The following is a 22,380-nucleotide window of genomic DNA, read 5'->3' on the forward strand; positions in this document are numbered from 1 at the left end:
TGTCAGATCAGAGTAATATTTCGGCCTTTTATGTGGATCGATTGGCCAGTTTGGGGGCACAGAGGGGAGGAGAGGCGGAGCACACAAAAGGTCAACTGTAGCTCTAAATCATTTGAAGATTCTTAATGAAGGGTGTGTGGCAGACACACCTGCTGTTTTCAATACTGGGCTGCAGAAAGAGGAAATAGTGCTGATAAGGGGATGGATGGCCAGAGCCACAGAAAAAAGGTGTGAGGCTGAAGCAGAAGGAAGACAGAATGAGAGAAATTGCTCTAAAAAGCAACATTTTCTTTGAAGAACACTTTCACCAAGGTCAATAGGAACCACTAGCAATTGTAGCTTTTATTTCAAATCATTGTACTGTGGGAGGGAGCACCAAAGTTACATATATGTACTGTACGAGAGGGGGAAAGCTGGGGGAAAGTATTTATGTCATGCACAGCAAGGCTGCTTTGCCCCGAGTGACTTTGTACATAAGCTAAACACTAATTGAATAAATGGATGGTTTCTGTCTGCACATCTGCCTACTTAATAAAAAGATTCTACTTACTGAGTGAACAGAGCTGTTCACTCAGTAAGTAGAATCTTGTTATTCTTCACCTATCTCTATTAGATTCATGTTTTTGTATGCAAGCCACATAATAAGGAGGCATGGTTTTCTGCAACAATACAAATGTGCAATAATGTTGCATCTAGAATGCCAAAACAAACTGACTTGCAATTAGAGTAGCTTACTAGATATTGATGTTAACAGAAGTTGTTGTTGCTAATGAACACGGCATACTAAGAAATCAGAAATAATAACCAGTAACATTCTTCTTGCTCTTGTATAAGCCCTTTGTTAGTGGCTGTCTCTGAATATATGGTAAATCAGAACAGTCACATGCAAATTATTCCTGAAGTGTCGCAAAGCCTTTTGGGGATAGAGGATGAGATACTGTGAGTGTTAGCGGTGAAGGTGCCTACAGTAAAGAAGGGTTAAGTATCCACGCTCTTTTCTCTCTGATTTTCAGTTTTTTCTACCCCCTCAGGGTGCTTCCTCCAGCTTGGTGGTCAAGTTTGCCGACACAGACAAGGAGCGCACCATCAGACGTATGCAGCAGATGGTTGGGCAGTTTGGCATATTCAACCCAGCCATCGCCCTTCCCTTCAGCACCTACAGCTCTTACGCACATGCGGTGAGTTGGAAAAGACACATGTAGCACACACAAAACAACACAAACATTACATTCTTAAATAAAGATATGTACATGAATGAATGAAATTTCAATGCATGAGCTTTACTCACTGAATGTGAAACTGTCAGGATGTCAGGATACTGCTAACTCACCTTGTTCTGTAAAGTCCTTGATTCTGCTGTAGTCATGGTCAAATAATATCTTTTATATTAACATGCATAAAGTAGAAGTAGAAGTAAATGCGCATGGGTATGTGAAAGGTATCGTCGATAATGACGAACCCACAAAGAGTTACCACTGGATTCTGCAGTTTCCCTCGGCTCGTTTCTGTGTCTTTCGGCTCAGTGTTTTTATGGCCTGCAACTTTACTGTTTCAGTTCACTATCACCAAAGATTTCCATCATTTTCAGCCGCAGTAGGCAGTTGTTTTCGGCAAAAAAATAAATAAAAACCTACTATACGCTCCCTGTCTAGCACCAAACAGCAGGCGGACACTAGCTGGTGAACACGGTAGCATTTAACAGATAAAGAGCCAGATATTTTCCTCAGTAGTTGGTGGAAAGCAAAGAAGACTGAATGTTGGGCTTCATAAGGGAATATGTCAGTGCTTGTTTCTGCTACCAGCATGAGGCTAAAAAAATCTGTTATTGTGCATTTAAATGCATAAATCTCATATCTTTTATTTCACCAAATTAACCAACATATATAGTCTGGGTAGCTATATTTGATGTAGCCAAAATGTTTTAAGCCATTAGGTGTAGAATTTGAAAAGTTCCAACTTGGGAGCCCTCCAATGGAAGAATCAAACCTCCCCTGTGGATTCAGCTCCAGGACAGTGAGATGGATGGACTAAGCAACATATACGCTGCACTAACCTTCAACAGGATTGTTTCCATTTTCTACACAATTTAACTACAAAGCTCACACAGCCAGAGTAACTTGAAAGATCATACACAAATGTGACACAGTGTCTTTTAGCAAGTGTTTGTTTTACTTGTAATCCCCTTTGGGTAGTTCAGTATATTGCTGAGGTAGGACCACTGATGTGTTAGAATTCACATCACACATGGCACACAAAATTTAACTACTTTACTTTAACTGCCTTTAGCTTAGCTGTAATTTGATCCAAGCAAACATCAGATATTTTAACACAGGATATCTGCCATTGAAAGCTGTCATTAATAACTTTTTTCTTGTAACTTCAGTACACAGAGAGAGTTGTGTGTTTTGATACCTCTTAGTAGTGAAAATTTGCTTGCCAAACTATCATCACTTCCATCAGCACCACTTCTTTCTCCTCTCCTTTCCTTGAGCAGTGCTGCCCCACCATTACATTCAGGCTTTCACTACCCACAGCACGTAGGCACACACACATTTAGTTAACTTGTACCCTCCAACCCATCAGCTTCACTCTGCCCTCCTTCCCCCGTCCTCCGTACCCCCCCCTCAGGGCATGGCACCATACACACACAGCAGACCCCCGGCTCTTTGATGACTTCAGACAGCGTATGCAGCCCCTCTCACCATGCGCCCCCTCTACCCTCTATCACACTGCTTCTCTATCCTTCCCCTCTCCCTCCCCCAGTCCCTCCCTCTGGGCCCATGAGATGCTTCAGGGGCCACAGTTGACTCAGAATATTCCATGGGCAACTTATCTGCACACAAACTTTCTTCTCCCTGCTGCGACAGCGCACACGCACGCTATCACGTGCGCACACATGCCCACGCACGCACAACCTACTTGAAACAGGCAAAAATGAATTTAAGAAAAGCTTTCTATCCAGCACTGAGATAAAAACCTGGGCCTCTGTCACAACACACTGCATAAATGCATATAAGGATCCGCAGAGTATTTATTTAGAGAGAAGGAGAAAAACAAATTCATTTCTTCCTGTAAGTTATATATTTTTTTGCTGTTTCTAAATGCCAGGATTAATTGTTGATGTTAGCCAGGTCTTGGGGGCTTATCCATTTCCCTCATTTTCACATCACAGCCACGGGACTGTGTGAAATGTGCAAATTGACCATACCAGAGTAATTGCGAGGCCATCTCTTGTGCTCTCTCCAGTAAAACTCCCACCTTCATTACCATTCATGAAATGCAGCCCTTGCCCGGGAAATGTGGAGAAATGCAAATGTTTAAGGGGTGGTGGAGGCAGTGGCGGTCTGCGGGGAGACCATTGTGCCCCGCTCAGGTTGGCCATGACTCTTATTTACTGTGGCAGAGACCCGTGTCGACTCATACAGAGGCACACAAGAGTGTACACACTCACACGCACTGCGCAGCAAATGCTCTTTCTCTCTCTCTCTCTCTCTCTCTCTCACACACACACACACACACATATAATATGACAAAGAGCAGGATGATGCTAGGAAATTGAGTTCCGAATAAAAGTAACAAGGGCATGGGGGATACTTCAGCATTAGAGAGAATCAATTACCATTAAATCTAAAGGACAAATTGCACGTATGTGGTTTCTCAACACAAAGATTATACAGCATGAATGATGTTAGCGAAGGTGAAACTCCCCTTGTATTAGTATTATGAATCACAGTGACTGTGGATGCCATGCACCTGCATATAATGAATTTAGCAAAATAAAGCAAGTCGGTGGTGGAACTCTGAGGCAAGCCAACCTTGGAGATAAACTCACCCCAACTTTTGATAAAGTAATGAGTGCACAAGAGGCAGAAATGGATTATTAGCGTGGCTCTTTCTTCATATCTCACTAAAGACTTATTTAATAAGTCTAAATATAGTTTTGGACTGCTAGGTATGTAATGATGTGCTATAAAGAGAAATATTAGTTATCTTTAGTGTGGGTGTCCAGCTTGTGCAGTAGCTGTGATTACATTACAGTCATTGGTGCTGGCTGCATGCACATGGTATCCAGTCTTGATTCTCCTGTAGCCACCGGGAATGTGCTGAATTGATACGATGAATGTTTCTTTACGGCAAGATAAACTACAGATATTCCCCCAAGACGAAAAACCTGCAGTGACAGAAAAAGGACTTTATCTCCAAAGACACACTGCATGTTCGCCTACTCTCCATATACACCGGCCAAGGGAAGAGGAGGTGGCACAGTATAGAATACAGACGTGGTGAGAGATGGTATATATAGCTATAACCAGGGAGTACAGTACATGGTAAATTCAAAGAGCTACCTCTCTACTACAGCAGTGGATAGGATTATAGAGTTGAGCTGACAGCCAGTAAATTGGATTTTAGTCAAACCAGGAGAGGGAGGGGGCTCCGAACACAAATTGGAGGGGTACAACACTGACAACATATGCCAAAGATGAGAAATGTGCCATTTTCAACGATTGACACAGACACTGGTGTGCTCTGACAGGAGACATCTATTTGCAAAAAGGTGATTTCATAAAACACAAGCTGAAGAAGAGTGAGGGAATGAGATTCCATGTTTCCTTCCGGTGTTAGTAGTGAATGATAATAGTTCTCCCATGAATCGCTGAATGCGGGTAATAAAACGAGCTTTTATTACCTTTTGTATTTCTCCGTCAAGACACAAACATCATATTTGTACACGATTAGATTTGATTCAAGTCACTTTTCATCCTTCGTCTTCCAAAGCATCTCTGTGAAGACAGCCATTTTATAGCTTCCCTTGGACTCTTTAGGCAGAGGACTACATGCTGTGTCAGAGGACAAGAAACAAGTTTTAGATTTAAAGGCACCTCCAGCCCCTCTTGCACCTCTAAAAGATGCATTAGACTGAGTGTGAGATAGATAAATGAGAGCAGAGAAAATGGTTTAACTTGGTGCTAATAGTGACACTGTGTGGGTGGATGAGAGGGAGGATGATGACTGTAAACTCACATTAGGAAACATCTCCCCCTGTTGGAGGGACTCACATTCAAACACAGCACACATGAGAAATGATGGTAACAGATTACTGCATCATTTGGCTGTGCTGTAAACTGCCTGCACACTTACACTCGAGCATGTGTGTGACCTGGTTTAGCTATATTATACTTGCAAGGACAAGCTCTACACGCACACACACACACACACACACACACACACACACACACACACGTACATACATAGCAAAGAGCATCAGATGGAAAAAACCTATTAAAATCTTTCTGTGGAAACACAGCCTGCTAGTATGGGGGTAACAAATGAGGCCCTTGAGCTTCAGTCTTCTGTCTTCAGTCTTTTAGTTCACCTCATTGACCCACTGTCTCCCCCTCTCTCTCATTTTTCAACCTTTTTCACCCTCTCTGTCTCTCTCTTTCCCTCACTTTGTCTCTCTTTCTCTCTCTCGCTCTTTCTCCCCCTCTCTCCACCTATCCCTCCTTCCCCGGCTGGCTGGGCTATAAGGGGTCACATGTGACAGTGCTGAGAGTCAGCGAGTCACAGAGCAGCGCTACAGAGATAATTGCCATGTGATAAAGAGGTGATTGCCTGCTGGCACCAGGGGAGAGTAATGCCATCAGGTTGCAATAAAAAAGCAGATGTCTGACACTAAATGAATGCTGCTGGAGCCCGGGCAACTTTCTTTGCTCCCTTTCATCTCACGCGCTTCTCCTTTGTCCCCCTTGTTTCTGCCTGCCTTTTCTTCCCTCCTCCTTTCTTTTCAAGAGGAAGCAGAAAAGGTTGTCTGTGATAATGAAGACTCAGTAATGCACATTCTCCGCCTGAGACATTTGCTATCTGCTGGTTAGTGCATAAATAAAGAAATGGGAATGGCTTTTGAATATAATGCCTTTGAAATTTTGAAAAAAAGGAAAAAAAAGCATATACATATGAAAAGTAAAATGGAACGACTTTGAATATGTCTGTCAACATAACCACTCTGCTTTCTGTTCTTTATTTTTTTTTTATATCAGAGCCAGTTTGTACTAACCACTGCATTCCAACATAATTACATGCTTGGGTTTCCAATTTGCTGCATTTTAATTTGGAACGAAGCATCAATGAATGCTAGAGTTGTTATCCATGACAATCTGACGGATGACATTAAGGATTGCATTATCTAAGACATGCATTGAGAGAGAGGCTAGCATTCTGGAGTCACTAGTACTCAAACCCACTCCATTATTGCTCCACCCAGGCCTGTAGCTGTATAAGGCCACAACGAATCGACTGCAGCCTTTTCAGAAACAGCCCTAAGTCCCCAGTCTTCCCAAGCCCAAAAAAAGACAAAAAAACAGTGAGTGGTGTGACAGTGTATTTATTCTGTAATACCAGCCCAGTCAGACCCTTCATCCTTAAGTCCAACCCTATTCACATCCTAATGCTCACAGAATTGTTAAAGCAATGGAACCCCAGATCCTCTAGACCTCTTTGTTTGTTTCTATGTCATTGCTTTTGTTTAGTTTCTTGTCCCTTGCCGTATTCTGCAGCTATGCCCCCTTAAAGGCTCAATTCATCTTATTTGGAAATGAATGGATGATCCCCATTTGTCACAGTGGAATTATGCAAATGACAAAAGGCGTTAATAGATAGCAGTGGCCAGGCATGTGGCTAATGGATGAGATGCCAGCACTGGGCATTCTGCATCGGGACAGCCGCTTTCAGGTTACCTGACAGGGGTACTGAGGGAAAATAATTTCCTTTTCCGTTGCAGGGTCCCCATGCAAATACAAGCAGAGTGGCATGCTATACCTCCACTGTCTCATCGTCATTAGCATTATTGCCAGTGGCAGAGGAGTTTGATTTCTGCTTATACAAGTCATTCTCAGGCCACGGCCATCAGCAGCTCCCCTGACACATAGCAGCTATTCGGTATTAAACAAATGCAGAGACCAGTGTAAGAGGTTGGTCCAGCTGTGTTTGTATTCCTGTGCCACACAGGTCTGCATAACTACACAGTCTGCAAAAGATTGTTGATTCCCTCGATAAACCCAGTTGTTCACAAGCTGCAAAAGCCACTGTACAATAATGGATTTTCTTCTGAATTAGGCATTCAGCATGTGGTTTGCACAGGGAGAATTTAAGCTGAGTGTGGAAACTCAAATAGTCTCTATCGCTCTTCATGCATGTTGTGTGTATATGTGTGTGAGCGCAGTGCAGGGCAACGGTGCATGTGAGCATGTCCTATGCATATGAATAAATACTCTGTGGGCTGCATTTGATGGAAAATAGTTTCAGCACCAGAGTGAATGAAAGGGTATTGATTTTATCTCTTTGTAGGACTGTCCAATGGGTGAATCGACTGCCATTGCAATTTTCTGACTAACATACTGTATTACTAATATGGTCTGGAATCTGAGCTGACAGCTACGCCTGCTTTAAAAATACAGTTTTAATGATTCATTCAGCATCTGGATTCAGTGACACCTCAAAACAGAGTGCAGTTCTGCGTACCAAAAAACACAATGTTGTCTGGCAGAAGTGTGTCTCTCAAACAACTCATCAGTGGCAAAGACTGTAGTCATTGAATGAAGTTCCCAAATGTATTCTGTTTGCAAAATGCCTTCTACTTGGCAAAACTAGCCCAGAGACATGCCTAGTGTTTTATCACTGAATTATAAAACACAGCAAATTCTGGACTCTGGATGAATGTCAGTCTACAAGCAACAATCATTACAAAAACATCACAAAAATTAGAGATGAGTCCTGGGAGAAACAGACGAGAGTGTGAGACGTCTGTAGCATTTCTATACAGCCAAACTTCCCGATACTCAGTGCATTGTGAAGTTTGACGATTGTAAGGAAAAAGCATTGCAACTCTTCTGCAAACTTTTCCTGTTCCCTGAGCACAGAGATAATGTGCACATGTCAATGCCTTGATTTGTATGAGCCCAACAGACAGCTATTAAATAGTTTCTGCAGCTGGTGACAGGCCTCCTGCTGGGAGGATAGACAGATTCACTAAACATAGGTTGACAGGCTTCTTTTTTCTTCCCTTTCTTTTATTCCGCTCTACTTTCTCTGTACTTCCCATGCACTATCCATCCATCAACCTCAACATACATCCCTCCCTCTGTTCTACCCTTGCCATGTTTCTCGCTCTCTCGCTCCCCTTCTCCTGTCTTTGTCTGACTCCTTCCCAACTTACTATATTTTTCATTACCATCTGTCCTCCCCTCACCTCTCCCGCACCCCGTTCTCCCTCCTGCTCTCCCACACACACCCCATCCAACCCTCCTTTCCTCCACCCATCTCTCCGTGTACCTCTTCTTTAGCTCATGCAGCAGCAGGCAGCCATCATGGCAGCAAGCCACGGAGGTTACCTCACGCCTAGCGTGGCTTTCCCCGCCACACAGATCCACCAGATGGGGGCGCTCAACATCAACAGCCTCCCACCCACCCCCATGACCCCGGTGTCGGGTGAGTTTCATCAAGCCCTGGGTGAGCACTCGGTTTCATTCCCTTTCCTCTTGTGAGTGTGTGTGGCTGTGTAAGTGTGTGTTTGCGGATTGATGGTGGGTTAGTGATGCAACAAGCAGGGCCTTTTGTAGGCTTTTGTTAATGTCTTATTTTTAGTGTGGGTATATGTATTTATACATGTCAGTGATGTTGTTGTAGGTCAGCTTGTGTTTTTGATAATGTCTATGTAAATATTTGCATATGGGTGAGGGGGTGTATTTGTGTGCGTGTTTGTGTGTGTGCATGTGCACTGCACAGCAAATGAAAAAAAAAAAAAAATAGGGCTGCAACAAGGCCAAGAAAAAGGATGTCTGCTTGCTGGTAATCCAAAATTATTCTACTGGTGACAAAGACATAGACACTAACATGAAAAAGTGGGTTCAATGGGATTTGCATGTTTATGTTGTTTGTGAATGCAGAAAGTATTTGGGGATCGTAGCTGCAGAATATGGAATATCAATAAGTAAGTTTACAGATAAGGCACTAATTTCCCTGTAGTATTTTGACCTTGTGCTTTGAAGCACTTGCGCATGATCTGCATGCAGTTGGTTTTGTTTTCCATAACAAACACCTCCTATGCAGATACATTACAGAGGAAAGGGAAGGACTTTGAAATACCTACCCACTGCATAACATTTGCTTATTCAGCAGTGCTTCATTTTCCTTGAGACAGAGGAAACTTCAAGATTCTCCACTCAACAAAAGCATGAGCTGAAATAAATAATACAGTATCCAAGTCTTTGTTGTGTTCCACTCACCTATCTTGTCAACACTGCAGTATTGAGTTTTTAAGGTGATGACTTTGGTAACTTTAAACCAATCAGTGTGAGAGAGAACTGCCACCGGTGCAACAAGGCCTATTTTAGATTTTCTTTAAAGCCATCATAGGAATCCAGCTTCTTAATACAAACTTACTCACTATATCAAATTGTCTCTGCACTGTGGTTTCTGTGGGGAAGAAAAATATTCTCTTAAATTGGTATTCTGTTCACTTCTTCACCCACAGACACAAAGAAAGGACAGTTTTATTGTACAAATCCTGTTTGGTTTGGTTTCACTTTCACCTATAGTCATTTGAATTCAAACAAACAGAACAGACTGCAGGCCAGGTGTGGAAGTCAATGTTAAAGGAAACGTATTCACCTTTTAATCACGCATCCCTCCACCTCAAGCCAAAGTAATGCATGTACATAAAGTGAGATGGTGGAACATGCCAGTGGACACACATTGCTGTATGTGTACAGTACATCTGCAATCATTTTCAACATCGAGCAATATATCTAGAGAGGAGACCCATTTGTCAAATATTCACGGTGATGTTTTCAGTGCAAAGTGTGCACTTTTGGGCGAGCATAATCAATCAGAGACAGTGATTAAAAGTGGAGCTCAGTCTTGCTGAGAAGCCTTTTATTTTGATGTGTAAAGCACTGGCAGCATGACAATTTAGATATGTGTGTTCTGCATGCATACCTGTATTTTGCAACACAATAGTGCTGATGAAAGATAGTGCAACTGCACTGCAAAGAACTCAATGTGTGTGTGTGTGTGTACTGGAGGCTCTGTCCTCCAGCCTGATTGTAATGTTTCTGCTGTTTGTTTGAACTGTAGCATCTCGGAAACCAAAAATCAGTGCCTTAATCGAAAGGAAATATTCCTGTGTTTTGTTAGATACTCTGTAAAAGCTTAACTAAACTACTTCTGTATCAGAGAATGTAAGGCTGTTTTGTATTAATTGGCAATGCCAGGAGCTAACAACGGCTTAGGCAAAGAAAAAATATGTTTGTGCTTCTGATACAGAGACAGAGAGAGAGAAAGGAAGAGAAATGAGTGCCTTTAAGTCTGTGAATCATGTGTGTGTGAAGTGTTGCCATATATCCGCTTTCTGTGTACGCTACAGTCGACTGATTACCTTTTATTATTGAATGTAATATATTATTAATCCTTAAGAGAAAGCATGGCAGATTTTCAATGACTATTATAAATATGAAATGTTTTATTTCCCCTTTCTTCATTCATTAATTTGAGCGTGGTTGTGCAGGAGTGGTATAGTCTAGCTTGCTGCTTTAGTATACACAACTATTTTCTCACTCCCTTTTCACACTTGTGGCTATGACTTATTTAGAGTTCATTGAAGGAATACATAACATTACTGGCAAGGCTGTCTGTATAAGTAGGCCAAGAGACTCTGACACTACTGAGAGACTGTAGGATGTCTGCCACAAGTCAGTGGAATAATTCATTGTAATGTCAGAATCTGTTTTTAGGTTCTGGGTACAGATTGCTTCTCTGCTTTGACAGAGGTGTAAGGTATGCATTAAGTTGTTTCATCAACCAAATTAGAGCCAAAACAGATCTATAAATTCTAACATTTGGCAGCTGTGTCAAATGTTCGAAAGCATTAAAGGTAGAAAGGTTAATGTCCCCTTTCCTTCCCAAATGAGAGCAATTGCCAATTGATGGCTAAACTACTGCCTTTCTGAGTTACACACACTGCTCTGCATTAACATAAAGCTCCAATAGTAGCTTAATAGATGAAAAACCCTGTCTGATCTTGAGGTAAATGTGTAACATTAATCTTTTATTTAAATGATCAGTATAACCTTTGCAAGTAAAAAAAAATCTTGTTTGTGACAGCACGCCAAAGTACAAAGAGGCTCAGAGGTTAAGGGTGTTACTCTGCAAACAATGAGACATCCATTTGATCAACAGATGCAAAGCATTTAAGCTTGATGGTGCATAAGCCGTTTGCCAGATGGTTCAGCTGATTAGAGCATGTATCCTTACAATGATGCATGATGATGCTTTTTGAAAATAATGTTCGCCAGGTGCCGCTCCCTGAGCGCTGCAGAAGAAATAAAAGTTAAACAAAACAAGGGAGAGAGAGGCAGAGCTGCGGTAACAGGAATTGAGAGAGGGAGATAAAGAGGGTGAGGGAGGAGAGGAAGGGAGAAATGGAGATGGATGCGGATCCTGCTGGGTATATGTGGTGAGGAACACATAGTGTCTAGGATGCATTGTTAGGATGTGAGAAGTCTGTAATCAAAGTAACTCTAATGTTCTGTCGCATGGGGCTGCTCTACACTGAAGATGTACATGCACAAGTACACATTACACAAAATATACTGCAGATGCTCCACAGCCAGGGACAAGCCACTCACAGGCAGGCTGGATATGCCACAACACCCCTGCTGGATTCGAGCATGGTTATACTATTGATGCAGAACACTTCCATGGTGACAAACACCATGAAACTAATGAGCTATTTGACATAGTGATCTTTCTCAATATACACACCTGTCTTCCACGACTCATCATACATGTTACAGACATTTTATATTTAATACAAACAACATTCAACAACAAATACAAAGGGCAAATAAGGTTAGAAGTCAACTTAAACAAAAAAGAAAAACAGCACCGATGTGGTACTTAGCTGATGAGAGTAAGTGAGAATCCCAAGTATTTACTACTATGAGTGAAGTATCACATCCAAGCTATTTGAAATGGAACATAGTTCTGTAGTCTGTTCAGAGCCAGATGAAAGAGCGATGAACACCTGTGTGTCTTTCTTGACAAAAAATGCATTCACTGTAGTTGCTTTCTTGAAGACTTTACTCTTCCAAACACTACTTTTACATTCATTTCATTTTCAAGGGCAAATATATCAACTTAGAAACATGTCCAGTTGCACAAAGGGACTTTGTCCCTCAGATACACTGAGATAGATATTTTCCCCTTGAAATCAGGCCATTTGCATCACAATCATAACAAATCCCTGGAGTGAAAGTGAACAGCTCTGTGACAGCAAAAGGTATCCCTGTTCCTGGTGGGTTCGAGTACTTTCAAAGAGCACAGACACAGCTCTCAGATGGATTTGTGTAAGCAAAACGAAGGCTCGCACGAGCAACAGAGCTTCACAAGCTGCCCAGCTGGTCTGCTCGGGGACCTGAAAGTCAAGCACATTCGTATGGTCAATGCATTGTGTGTACATTAGCCTCAAGAGTGGAGCAGACGGCACTAGAGACGTGTGGAAAGTTGTATTTAGTATATTGCCCTACATTGTATTTAATATTGAACGTTGATGGTTCAAGTTTCACATTGTGCACTTTTAACATTGGCTGAAGACATTTCACAGATACTATATAATTATTGTTAATATCACATGATATTAATATGTATTTTTAGGGGTGTGTATGCTCTGTCCCTATAGACTTGGAGGCCAGTGTCTTTCTGTCCAACACATTACTCAAGGAAGCTGTTCTACATTTGACCAGCAGTTTAGAGGAAGCTTTTATCCAAAGAGGTGTAGTTTGGCCATGGATAGGCAAGAGGTGCAGTGCCTGTGAGGTAAGGAATATTGTTTGGAGGTCCAGTGGTTGGTGCACATCTTCTACAACACTTTAATATAAGGAAAAACTGGTTCATCGTGGCCCCGTCCACTCCATTACTTTTATTATCAAGCAGGCCAAGGTGACTACTGTAGGCGGAGCACACTCCAAGACACTGCAGACCTGTCCTGTAGAGATTGTTGGTTGACTCTTCATCTTCAATTTAGATGCAGCTCTCCTCAAAGCCCATTTTTGTGACCTGTCCTGATGGAGATGATGTGATAGGTGTTGATGGTTTGCTTTTTATTGTTACTTCCAGCAGGCTGAGCTCTTTAGTAGACACTAGCTGGTAATCATTGAAGTGCTGCCCCAAGTATTCTTTTATTCATATGTTGAGACTAGCTTCCACTTCAGCTGTCAGCCAGAGATGTTGCATGACTGTACAGAGTTATGTCATCAGCATACAAGCGCATTCTCACAAGCATTAACAAGGTAAATCAATCAAATAAAATCGGTGGAGATGACAAACAGGAAGAAGATTTAAGCAAAATTCTGAGCAAAAAACATTTGAGGTTTTATTAAGTAATAATTTATTACTACTCTGTAAATCTGGTGCATCCTGGCTGTGCGGGTGTGGTTTGATCAGATTTGATTGACAGTGGCCTGGCAACCCGCCAACAAATTCATCAGTTGTGGATGACATGATTGGTAAGAAAGACCCATGATCTAACACAGAACAGACCATGCGTCAAGCACATTTAAAATTGTATTTTGATGTGCTGATAAATATATACTAGACAGTGAAACATTTTCTCTTTGAGTCTAAATGCATCACATTTTAAATCAGTTTGATGAAAGCATCTGTTTTGAGTGTTTACTGCTTGCTCCAGCAAAATACAGTCCTAGTGTTGGTAATGACTGCACTCTGATCGGCATAGCATTCCTCGTTGATTTGAATGTATAATTAGCATAATAAATACTTCTGTCGCATGTGAAGACTTCATCACAAGGAGCAAATCAACAGTCTTCCTCTCCAAGTAACAGCCTGCACAAATATGAATATGATTTCTGCTTCCATAACATTAATATATGACATACACATGTACATACTGTTTAGCAGTGCTGGCTTATTTCTTGTGCAGAAGACATAGTTAAGAGCTAGCTGTATAGAATATGTAATCTGCTGTCCCATAACTTCATATTCACGCATGCCAGAGTAGGGAACAACATATCATTATTACAGGCCAATACACGCAACACACACTGACAGCCATGTGTATCTACACTCTTGTGTGTGCATTGTAAACAGTCAGGCTATGAATACATTTTCCCACATTGCAAGAACTATATATCCACTGAGGTATAAAATGAAAATGTCTTGTTATTTTCTAGTTCAGGATAGTAGGAAATGCTGAGGAGAACATTCTTCTGCTTATGTTGGATATTGGGCCAATGTGACAGTGTGGAGGAAGATGATGACTAGGCTACATGAATGGCTTTCTCTTGTAATCATTGTTTTATTGGCCATGGAGTTTATTGTCTTTTTCTTATATCATAACTCTATTGTGTGATCCAATCCATGTATAAGCCAGCTACTGTAGTGTTTTTAAGCATTTAGTTTAGTAATTGTGGATAATTTTTTCAAGCCTCACAACAATAGCAATGCTGTCTTTTTTATTCATGATTCTGATGCTTATTCTGTGCTGTGACATTTCTAGCATGATAACCTGACTGGACTTGGTGGTACCAATCTATTACTTCTGTCACGTGTTCTCCTTTACAACAGATGTCATGTCCAACTGCTGACCCTAGAGCTTATGTAATTGCATGTAAGGGGTGAACACTACCACCTACTGCCACCACTGCTACTCCTACTATCACTACAACTGCTGTACATACATAGACGGGTGCTCCCATAGCACTGCTAAGCCTTGGAAAATGAATTTGCCTGATGATGGAGAGGGTGCATTATCTGGCGGTACAGTAGAGTGCGTGTGGCCCGAGCAGACTGGCTGTCTCTAGGCCTCCGAATAGGAGCGGCAGTCTCCTGGGTCCTGGTAGGAGAATGGGCTGAAGCTGCAGTCTAATTCATCACAGCTCCATAGGAAACAAGCAATCGTGGGGAGGCTTTAAAAAAAAAAGGAAACTAGTGCAAAAGACACAACAGCTCTCACTGGGCCTGGGCAATTCCCCTGGTCACTGCAGTTGCCTGCCTGACTGTCAGCCTCCTCATGACTTAAATGCTGAGGCAGGGAGAGGAGAGGGAGAAGGAAGGAAGAGGGGAGGAAATTGTAGGTATAGAAGAAGAAAAGCAATTCCATATGGGTATGTAGATGATATTACTCAGAGGTTTCGGTGTGTGATGTACAGCATATTTACAGCAGCATTAGCATGAATCATCGGCATATGTTATGTGTATACTGGATGTGATTGTTTACCCTATCTGGACCACCTCTCGCAGGGTTTTTTTTTTTACCCAAGCACCAGATTGTGGGGATATGGCATGCTGGAGGGTTTCCGTGACAACCTGGGCTTTCTGTCCAATCAGGGCGAGGTTTTCCAGATTGAGAGGTGGTCCTCAGGGGAGCTGTACTTCAGCGAGCATGGATGCTTTGCCACGGAGCAGCCCTTTTAGAGAGACCATCACACAGTGAGAATCTGCTCAAAATGGGTACTTTGATGTTCCCGGCATAATTGGAAACACTTTCCAACAGAGGGTCCTTTTAAAATGCATTGAATGAGAAAGGACAGGGAGCATCCAATTTCAATTCCACTCATGAACCATCCTGCAGCTGCCTTTCAGGCGTGTACCATATATGTTATGACCCATCCATTTGTCAAACTGCCAACAGTTGTTATTTTGTCTTTTTTTATGATGTATAAAAGTAAGAGGCTTCTTTGTGTTTTTGCTACCTGCTCGTTCAAGCAAATCTCCCTCTGTAATCTGTGTCTTTTTAGTCCACATCTTTTTCTTCTCTCTCTCTCTCTCTCTCTCTCTCTCTCTCTCTCTCTCTCTCAGAAGTTGCATAGTGGTTTCATCATCTCGAGCAGTAGGAGCCAGCAGGGTATCGTACAAACACTACGGACAGGCTCATTTTTCACAGGTTGACTTCCCTCCTGCAATCCTGCAGGATGTGTCACGACAAACAGCGGATATGTGACAAACTCACATCGCACCCGTGTCCTTGCGTTAGAGAGGAGATGCAGTGTAGCTTGCGGAGCTTTGTGTGTTTGTGCAAGTGCGTGGGTGTCTGTGTAGATTTTCCTGTGCTGGGTTGCGTGCTAGTGTTTATAGGAAAGCTTGTCTATGTGTAAACTAACTATAAAACTACTGTTTTGTTGTTTCCTGCAGAACTATGTAGATAGAGTTCTTATGATCCAGAAACAGTAAACCTTTATTCCCAGCAGGCCTCAGTTCTCCACCAGCCAACATCACCACCTCCGCCGTGCCCAGCATCGTAACGCCCATCGTCAACGGATTCACCGGCATCCCTCATCAGCCCAACGGACACCCTGCTGTGGAGACTGTGTACACCAACGGCCTGCCGCCCTACTCCACCCAGAGCCCCACCGCTGCTGACACCCTCCAGCAAGCCTTCACTGGAGTACAGCAATACACAGGTGTGAGACAGGAATGCTTTGTTTACTATGCTGTATTTCTGAGATTTTACAACATGCTGTAAATGCTAAATGTGTAGCAGCTATGAGACAATTACTGAAGGGTAACTACTGTATGAGTGAGAGGTTGTGTGTATTCAGATAGTGTAGGGCAGAGCCTTAGAACATAACATCAGAGAGCCTTTGATTACACACATTACGCTTGTGTGATCGACCTTAAGCATCCTTGACACCATTCTCCGTGGGATCCCCGTTTTTAACGCTCGTCTCTCTCGTACTCTTTTCCCCTCCTTTCTCTCCCTCTCTCCACGTCTCTGCAGCAATCTACCCAGCCACCACGCTGACTCCCATTGGCCAGACACTGCCCCAACCACCCCAGGTCATCCAGCAGCAGCAGCAGAGAGAAGGTGAGGGTGAGAGAACATTATTACTTTTACACTTCACACATCTCATCCCATGTAATAGACACATAAAGAAGACAAGCATGAGAGACCAGTATTACTTCAGCAACGTACACACCTCATTCTGTGTAATACATATATAAAGAATGTGAGGACGAGAGAAGAATATTGCTGTAACACTGTACACATCTCTTTCTCTGTAACAGATAAACAGAGTGTAGCGGCTGAGAGAACATCTCATCTTAGATAATAGACATATAAAGCATGAGGATGACAGACCAATGTTAATATGACTATATCATACTGTACATCTTGAAAATAGGTTATATATTGTCTATATAGGCCCCTGCTTTCTATCATGAGTAATAATTTAAGCTTGTATAATAAAATCCTTAGCTGTGAGAATAGCCCAGATGGAATTAATAAATGAAATGAATGAAAATGCAGAATGTAAGGTTACATGAAAATTGTGTCAGGTTACTTGAAGATAAAATACAGTGCAATATGATGATTTTCACTAACACCTACCGCATGTTTACACAATAATAATTCATTCAGATGCAATCAAGTTGTGTAATTTGCAGATAATTTGTAACTGTGGTTCTTTTGGTACTGGATATGTCATGAAATTTGAAACATGAAAACAATACATTAAAGATTTGATATTTGTTATTGTTTTTAGCTCTTTTTTATTAGCTTAGGTGTGCCCAAGTAGGCTCAGACGCAAAAAAGAAAGTGGGGAGAGATTTAAAGGGGAGGGCAAAGGTTCCTTGGGCAAAATCCATCCGCCAGAACCTCAGCGCAGGTCATCCCATGGTCCAGTGAGAATCTGACAAATGAATATATAATGAATATAAGTATTATTCTTTTGCAGCACATTGATCACACCACATATAGCTTTTAGATTGAATAAATTTAGTCCTTCATATTCACATTCATTCTAAAAGGTTTGTTTAATAGAAATAGAAATTTTAAATGCACTCAATCAGTATCTTTACAGTATCAGCAAATCAAAGCAAAAACTTTTCAATTAGTTTTTGCGTGTAATGTGTATTACAGTTATGTTTTACCACTAACAATGTCACAGACAGTTCTGAAAATCTGTTTCCACTTCTCTTAATTTAGGCGACATGCAAGACTGCATAGATCAAAATGACAAACTCACAGCTGTCTCTCTCTCTCTCTCTGTCGCCCTCTCTCTGTATCCAGGTCCGGAGGGTTGTAACCTGTTCATCTACCACCTGCCACAAGAGTTTGGAGACAATGAACTCATGCAGATGTTTCTGCCCTTCGGCACCGTCATCTCCTCTAAGGTCTTCATGGACCGGGCAACCAACCAGAGCAAGTGCTTCGGTGAGATACTCACTGCCACTCACACACAGCTATCAAGTCTGCGACAAGCAGTATTGCTGTTGCATAAGATGGGACATTTACCTTTTTCTTTACCTTGTTACTGACTTATTCTTAGACAAAGCTTTGATAGGAGTGAAGGTATTATATTTTATTTGTTTAATTTGTTTAAATATTTTTGTAGCCATTGGAAAAACGATGCATTAATAGAACTATTATGATTTCTAATATGTAGAGAGAAATGCAAGGGGGAAATTATCTCACTGCCTATTTGAGTAAATACATTCAGGGGAAAGTGGATGGATGTTTACAGGAGCTCTTGCATAAAACAAAATGTGTTTTTACAGTCTGATCTCTTATAGCTTTTTCATTTGTGGGTGTTGTGTAAAAACTCACAGCTAAGGCGTGAAGCTTCATAGTTACATTTTCACAATAATAAGACGTTTTTACTTTCATACTGCACACCAAACAATAGACATTTGTTTAAACATAGTTTTTTAAGTGCTGTAGATTTTGACGATGTTTGACAGCACCCAGACAAAGGATTGGATGATCGTACCCCTGACTGACTGACCTGAATTTGCATCGTGTTTTGGCATCAGTGCTGTAGAAACAGAAATTTGCTGAATACATTGGAGCCAAACTTGCCATGATGCAGTCGATCAGAACCCATGTCCTTGCTTCTGTTAGGCAGCTGTGTGACCTGAAAACCTTGACATGCTGTATCAGCATCCACATCACCGCTCTGTAACCCCGATATCTGTCAATACCCTCACTGCTGAGGCTGATCCACACACCTCTACGCCTCCCGTCCCATTTAGCTCCGTCAGGCACACACACACCAAGCCCCAGGGCTTATACAAACTTTCAGAGGGGGGTGGCAAAGGACAATTATGGATCAGCATTTGTTTTCACTTCAGGGAACTCCAGAACCTTAGGCAAAATTGATCACCAGTCCTGTCTCCCTTGGGGGACTTAATAACGTATAAATTCATGAAAGAAGAGCTATTTGCAGTATTGACTTATACACTATGCATTTACAACATAATGTTAGGCCTGGGGAAAGTATGGAGCACACTGGTGTAATTAATCTAGAAAGGAGAAAGAGGAGATAAACCTAGATTGATGGTGTGCAAAAGACAGGGGGAAAAAAACAGAAAAAGAGAGACAGCACACTTGTAATGTGTGACAGGACTGAGCGGATGGCTTAGAGCTCTAAGCCTTGCATCTCCTCTCCATCTCATCTCCGCTCCCAGCCCGAATGTGTTAACCTGATGGCGGGTTAGGAGGTCACCTCCTTTCCCTGCCTCTATACTTTGACTTGCATTCAGACCTCCTCTGCGCTGCCCAGCCTTTGCCATAGTGGGCCAACCCAACAGCCAAGCAGGCCAGGCAGACATCTCTCCCAGGTGGCTGTGGACGTGGAGAGGCTCCTGCTGTTTTTCATGGGTCATCGGCTGTTCCTAATGACACCACAGACACAGGGGAGCACATCAAGCGGAGACACACTCCACTGCAGTTTCTGGTCACTGAATCCTCAAGGCTTTATTTTTACACATGATGAAAACAGGATGTTCAGCATAGGTTTGAGGAGGGGTGTATCTTGGGGAAATGCACTGGGGCTTTTTTGTGTTTGTGGCAGACTAGTCTCCTCGTGATGAACTATGTTTGCTCTTGTTTTTTGGAACTACTGTGCACTGTGACTTGTGCTCATTCAGTTTTGTATTTTGGGCTTTCTAGGGATGTCAGAAAGCTTTGTTGAAAATGATATTATTAAGTTAAAACCTGAAAATTTTCACAGGAATGACCTGATCAAAAAAATGATTGCCAATGGACTGGAATCTCATACTGATCACAGATTGTTATGTGTGTTATTAAACATTTTACAGACAGCACCTGCAGACCAAGTAAAAGACACATTTGCCCACTCGTGTGTCTTGCCCATGTTACCCGGATTGTTACTATTTTTTCCATTACAAACGTAACTGTATGGGATTAGGGATTCATAACATCATTTATATTTTATATCAAATCTTCCAAAATCAGCAGCCACCTTTCTTAACCTTGAAAATTCTGGATATGTCTTACTCCCTTACATGCCTTTCTGTGGTATCACAGGGCAGCTTGATATTACATCTCTTCCAGACAAAAACTGTCAACCGCAAGACATCGCAACAGTATTGCCTTATGACAGTAACACCCCCACACTTGTTGCATCTGGAGTCACACAGTGGAGGTTTTTTTTATATTTTTTTTCTAGCTGTTGCAAATGTTGATGACAAGTTGTGCATCAACTGGTCAAAGTCCAATTCTAACACATTGGCGTACAGTGTGGTTTAAAAACAACTTCATAGCATACTGTCACAGGCACTCGGCAGCCAAAAGGTGCTACCTGCCTCACCAACGCCATCTAGACTCCTTCAGGAGGTAGACAGGCCGTGATGATCAAGCTGTGAGAACACAGAGAGAGATTTCTTTATATCGCTCACCTTTTTAAGAGCAGATTCCTCTGAATGCCAGCAGAGTAATATGCAGTAGATATCGCCTCTAAATAATTACTTTAATCCTTTAGCTTGTTTAGGCACTCATAAGTATCTTAATTCTCCACAGGGCTAATGCATTTGTACTTTTTTTACAGGCTTTGTGAGCTTCGACAACCCTGCTAGTGCACAGGCAGCTATTCAAGCCATGAATGGCTTTCAGATTGGGATGAAGAGGTTGAAAGTCCAGCTAAAGAGACCGAAGGATGCCAGCCGCCCTTACTGACACAGCCTACCTTCAGTATTCATTGCAGCAGCACAGGTGAGCCCACAGAGTGTCAAAGCCCCTGTCACCGATTCAAGATTTAGATCCTCAACATTGTTTCTGTTGAAGCTAAGGGTTTACCTCTGGTTTAATAGTTGTAGAACATTTGGCCTGGCATGTTGAGCCTGAGCTTGTAGTTTTCTTATCCATTTGACAGATCAGTATTAAATATTCTTTCTGATTGGTGAATGTAAGGCTAAATATTTTAATGTTCCTAGAGTTTTAGTATCTGCAGACGTGCAGAAACTATAAGGGTTGATTTCATATGCGAAACAGCAGGAGTATTAATTATGGGAAAAGCTGTCATCATCGTGATTGACAAAGATTGATTGGTGCGCCAGTGCGGGTTAGCTCTCTCCAGACCATTACACTGATATAATAGAGCCATATTGAACTATCCAAAATTTTAAGAAATGGATCTTTGGAATGACAGTTTAATGAGCAGTGTGATCTGAAATTGCCTTTTTCTTATATTTTTCAGGTTTTAGAGGACACGTGAAGATATCTCGGAGGAGTTAAACTTTTTTTCTTTGAAAGCAAAATATGTTTTAAAAAAATCGACACATACAGAATTTTTGAAGACATATCAGCATTTACTTATGAAGATATAGGTTATGGCAGAAAAAGAAGATAGAAGCGAAAGAGGAGGAGGCGCTTCACCGGGGGACATTAACAGTAACAGATGGCACAGTGCAAGGAAGACGAGAAGAAAAAAAACTGAAAAAAGATGTGATGAGACTGAACAACAGAACTTTTTCTTGTTGAGACTTGAATTGTTAATTAAGCAACAAACTAACAAACAAAAAAGCAGCAACAACAAATAGATTTCTATATACATATTATATACACATATATATAAGGAAAGAGGCGCTTGTGGCTTTTACTGTACTGGACAAATGAGGGTTAAAACTTGAAGATCAAGAAAACAGTGGAAAAAAGAAGCTATTCTATACGTCCACTGACAGACTTTCTTTCTCTTTCCCTCTTTCTCTTATTCTCTCACCGTCTCTCTCAGCAAGTGCAGAACTATGACTCTTGCAGGTCACTGAGGTTTCCATTAGCAACAGTAGAACTGCAAATCTTTCACCCCTAAGGGACCAAAGGACCAAACATTTTTATTGTTCTGAACAGTAATATATAGTATTAATGATACTAATACTGCAAACTACTACTAATAATATTACAAGTTAAACTTAAGAAGAAATACTAGCTTCAGGTTGAAAAAAAAAGAGGAACGTTTTGGTTTCTTTTCCTTTTACATTTATAGTTACTGGGTTTGAGGATATTAAAACAAAACAGAAAAAAAATTATTAAAAAAAACAAAGCTATACTATTTTAGTGGCGTAGAATATGTG

The 22,380-nt window shown here is 41.6% G+C and overlaps 1 protein-coding gene across 1 annotated transcript in view; it reads left to right on the plus strand.

The window, feature by feature from the left end:
- celf5a (cugbp, Elav-like family member 5a) overlaps positions 1-21,784 on the plus strand; it is a 175,668-nt gene extending 153,884 nt beyond the window's left edge. Inside the window, exons 6-12 of the mRNA XM_046050056.1 lie at positions 1,032-1,178; positions 8,340-8,484; positions 16,260-16,472; positions 16,790-16,876; positions 18,080-18,223; positions 20,859-21,022; positions 21,507-21,784. Of these exons, the coding sequence (XP_045906012.1) occupies positions 1,032-1,178; positions 8,340-8,484; positions 16,260-16,472; positions 16,790-16,876; positions 18,080-18,223; positions 20,859-20,986 (864 nt within the window). The 3' untranslated portion in view covers positions 20,987-21,022; positions 21,507-21,784. The remainder of the gene's footprint in view (positions 1-1,031; positions 1,179-8,339; positions 8,485-16,259; positions 16,473-16,789; positions 16,877-18,079; positions 18,224-20,858; positions 21,023-21,506) is intronic.
- The last annotated feature ends 596 nt before the right edge of the window (positions 21,785-22,380 follow it).

This window comes from Micropterus dolomieu, linkage group LG05 (genome assembly GCF_021292245.1).
Source record: "Micropterus dolomieu isolate WLL.071019.BEF.003 ecotype Adirondacks linkage group LG05, ASM2129224v1, whole genome shotgun sequence".
Taxonomy (NCBI): Eukaryota; Metazoa; Chordata; class Actinopteri; order Centrarchiformes; family Centrarchidae; genus Micropterus; species Micropterus dolomieu.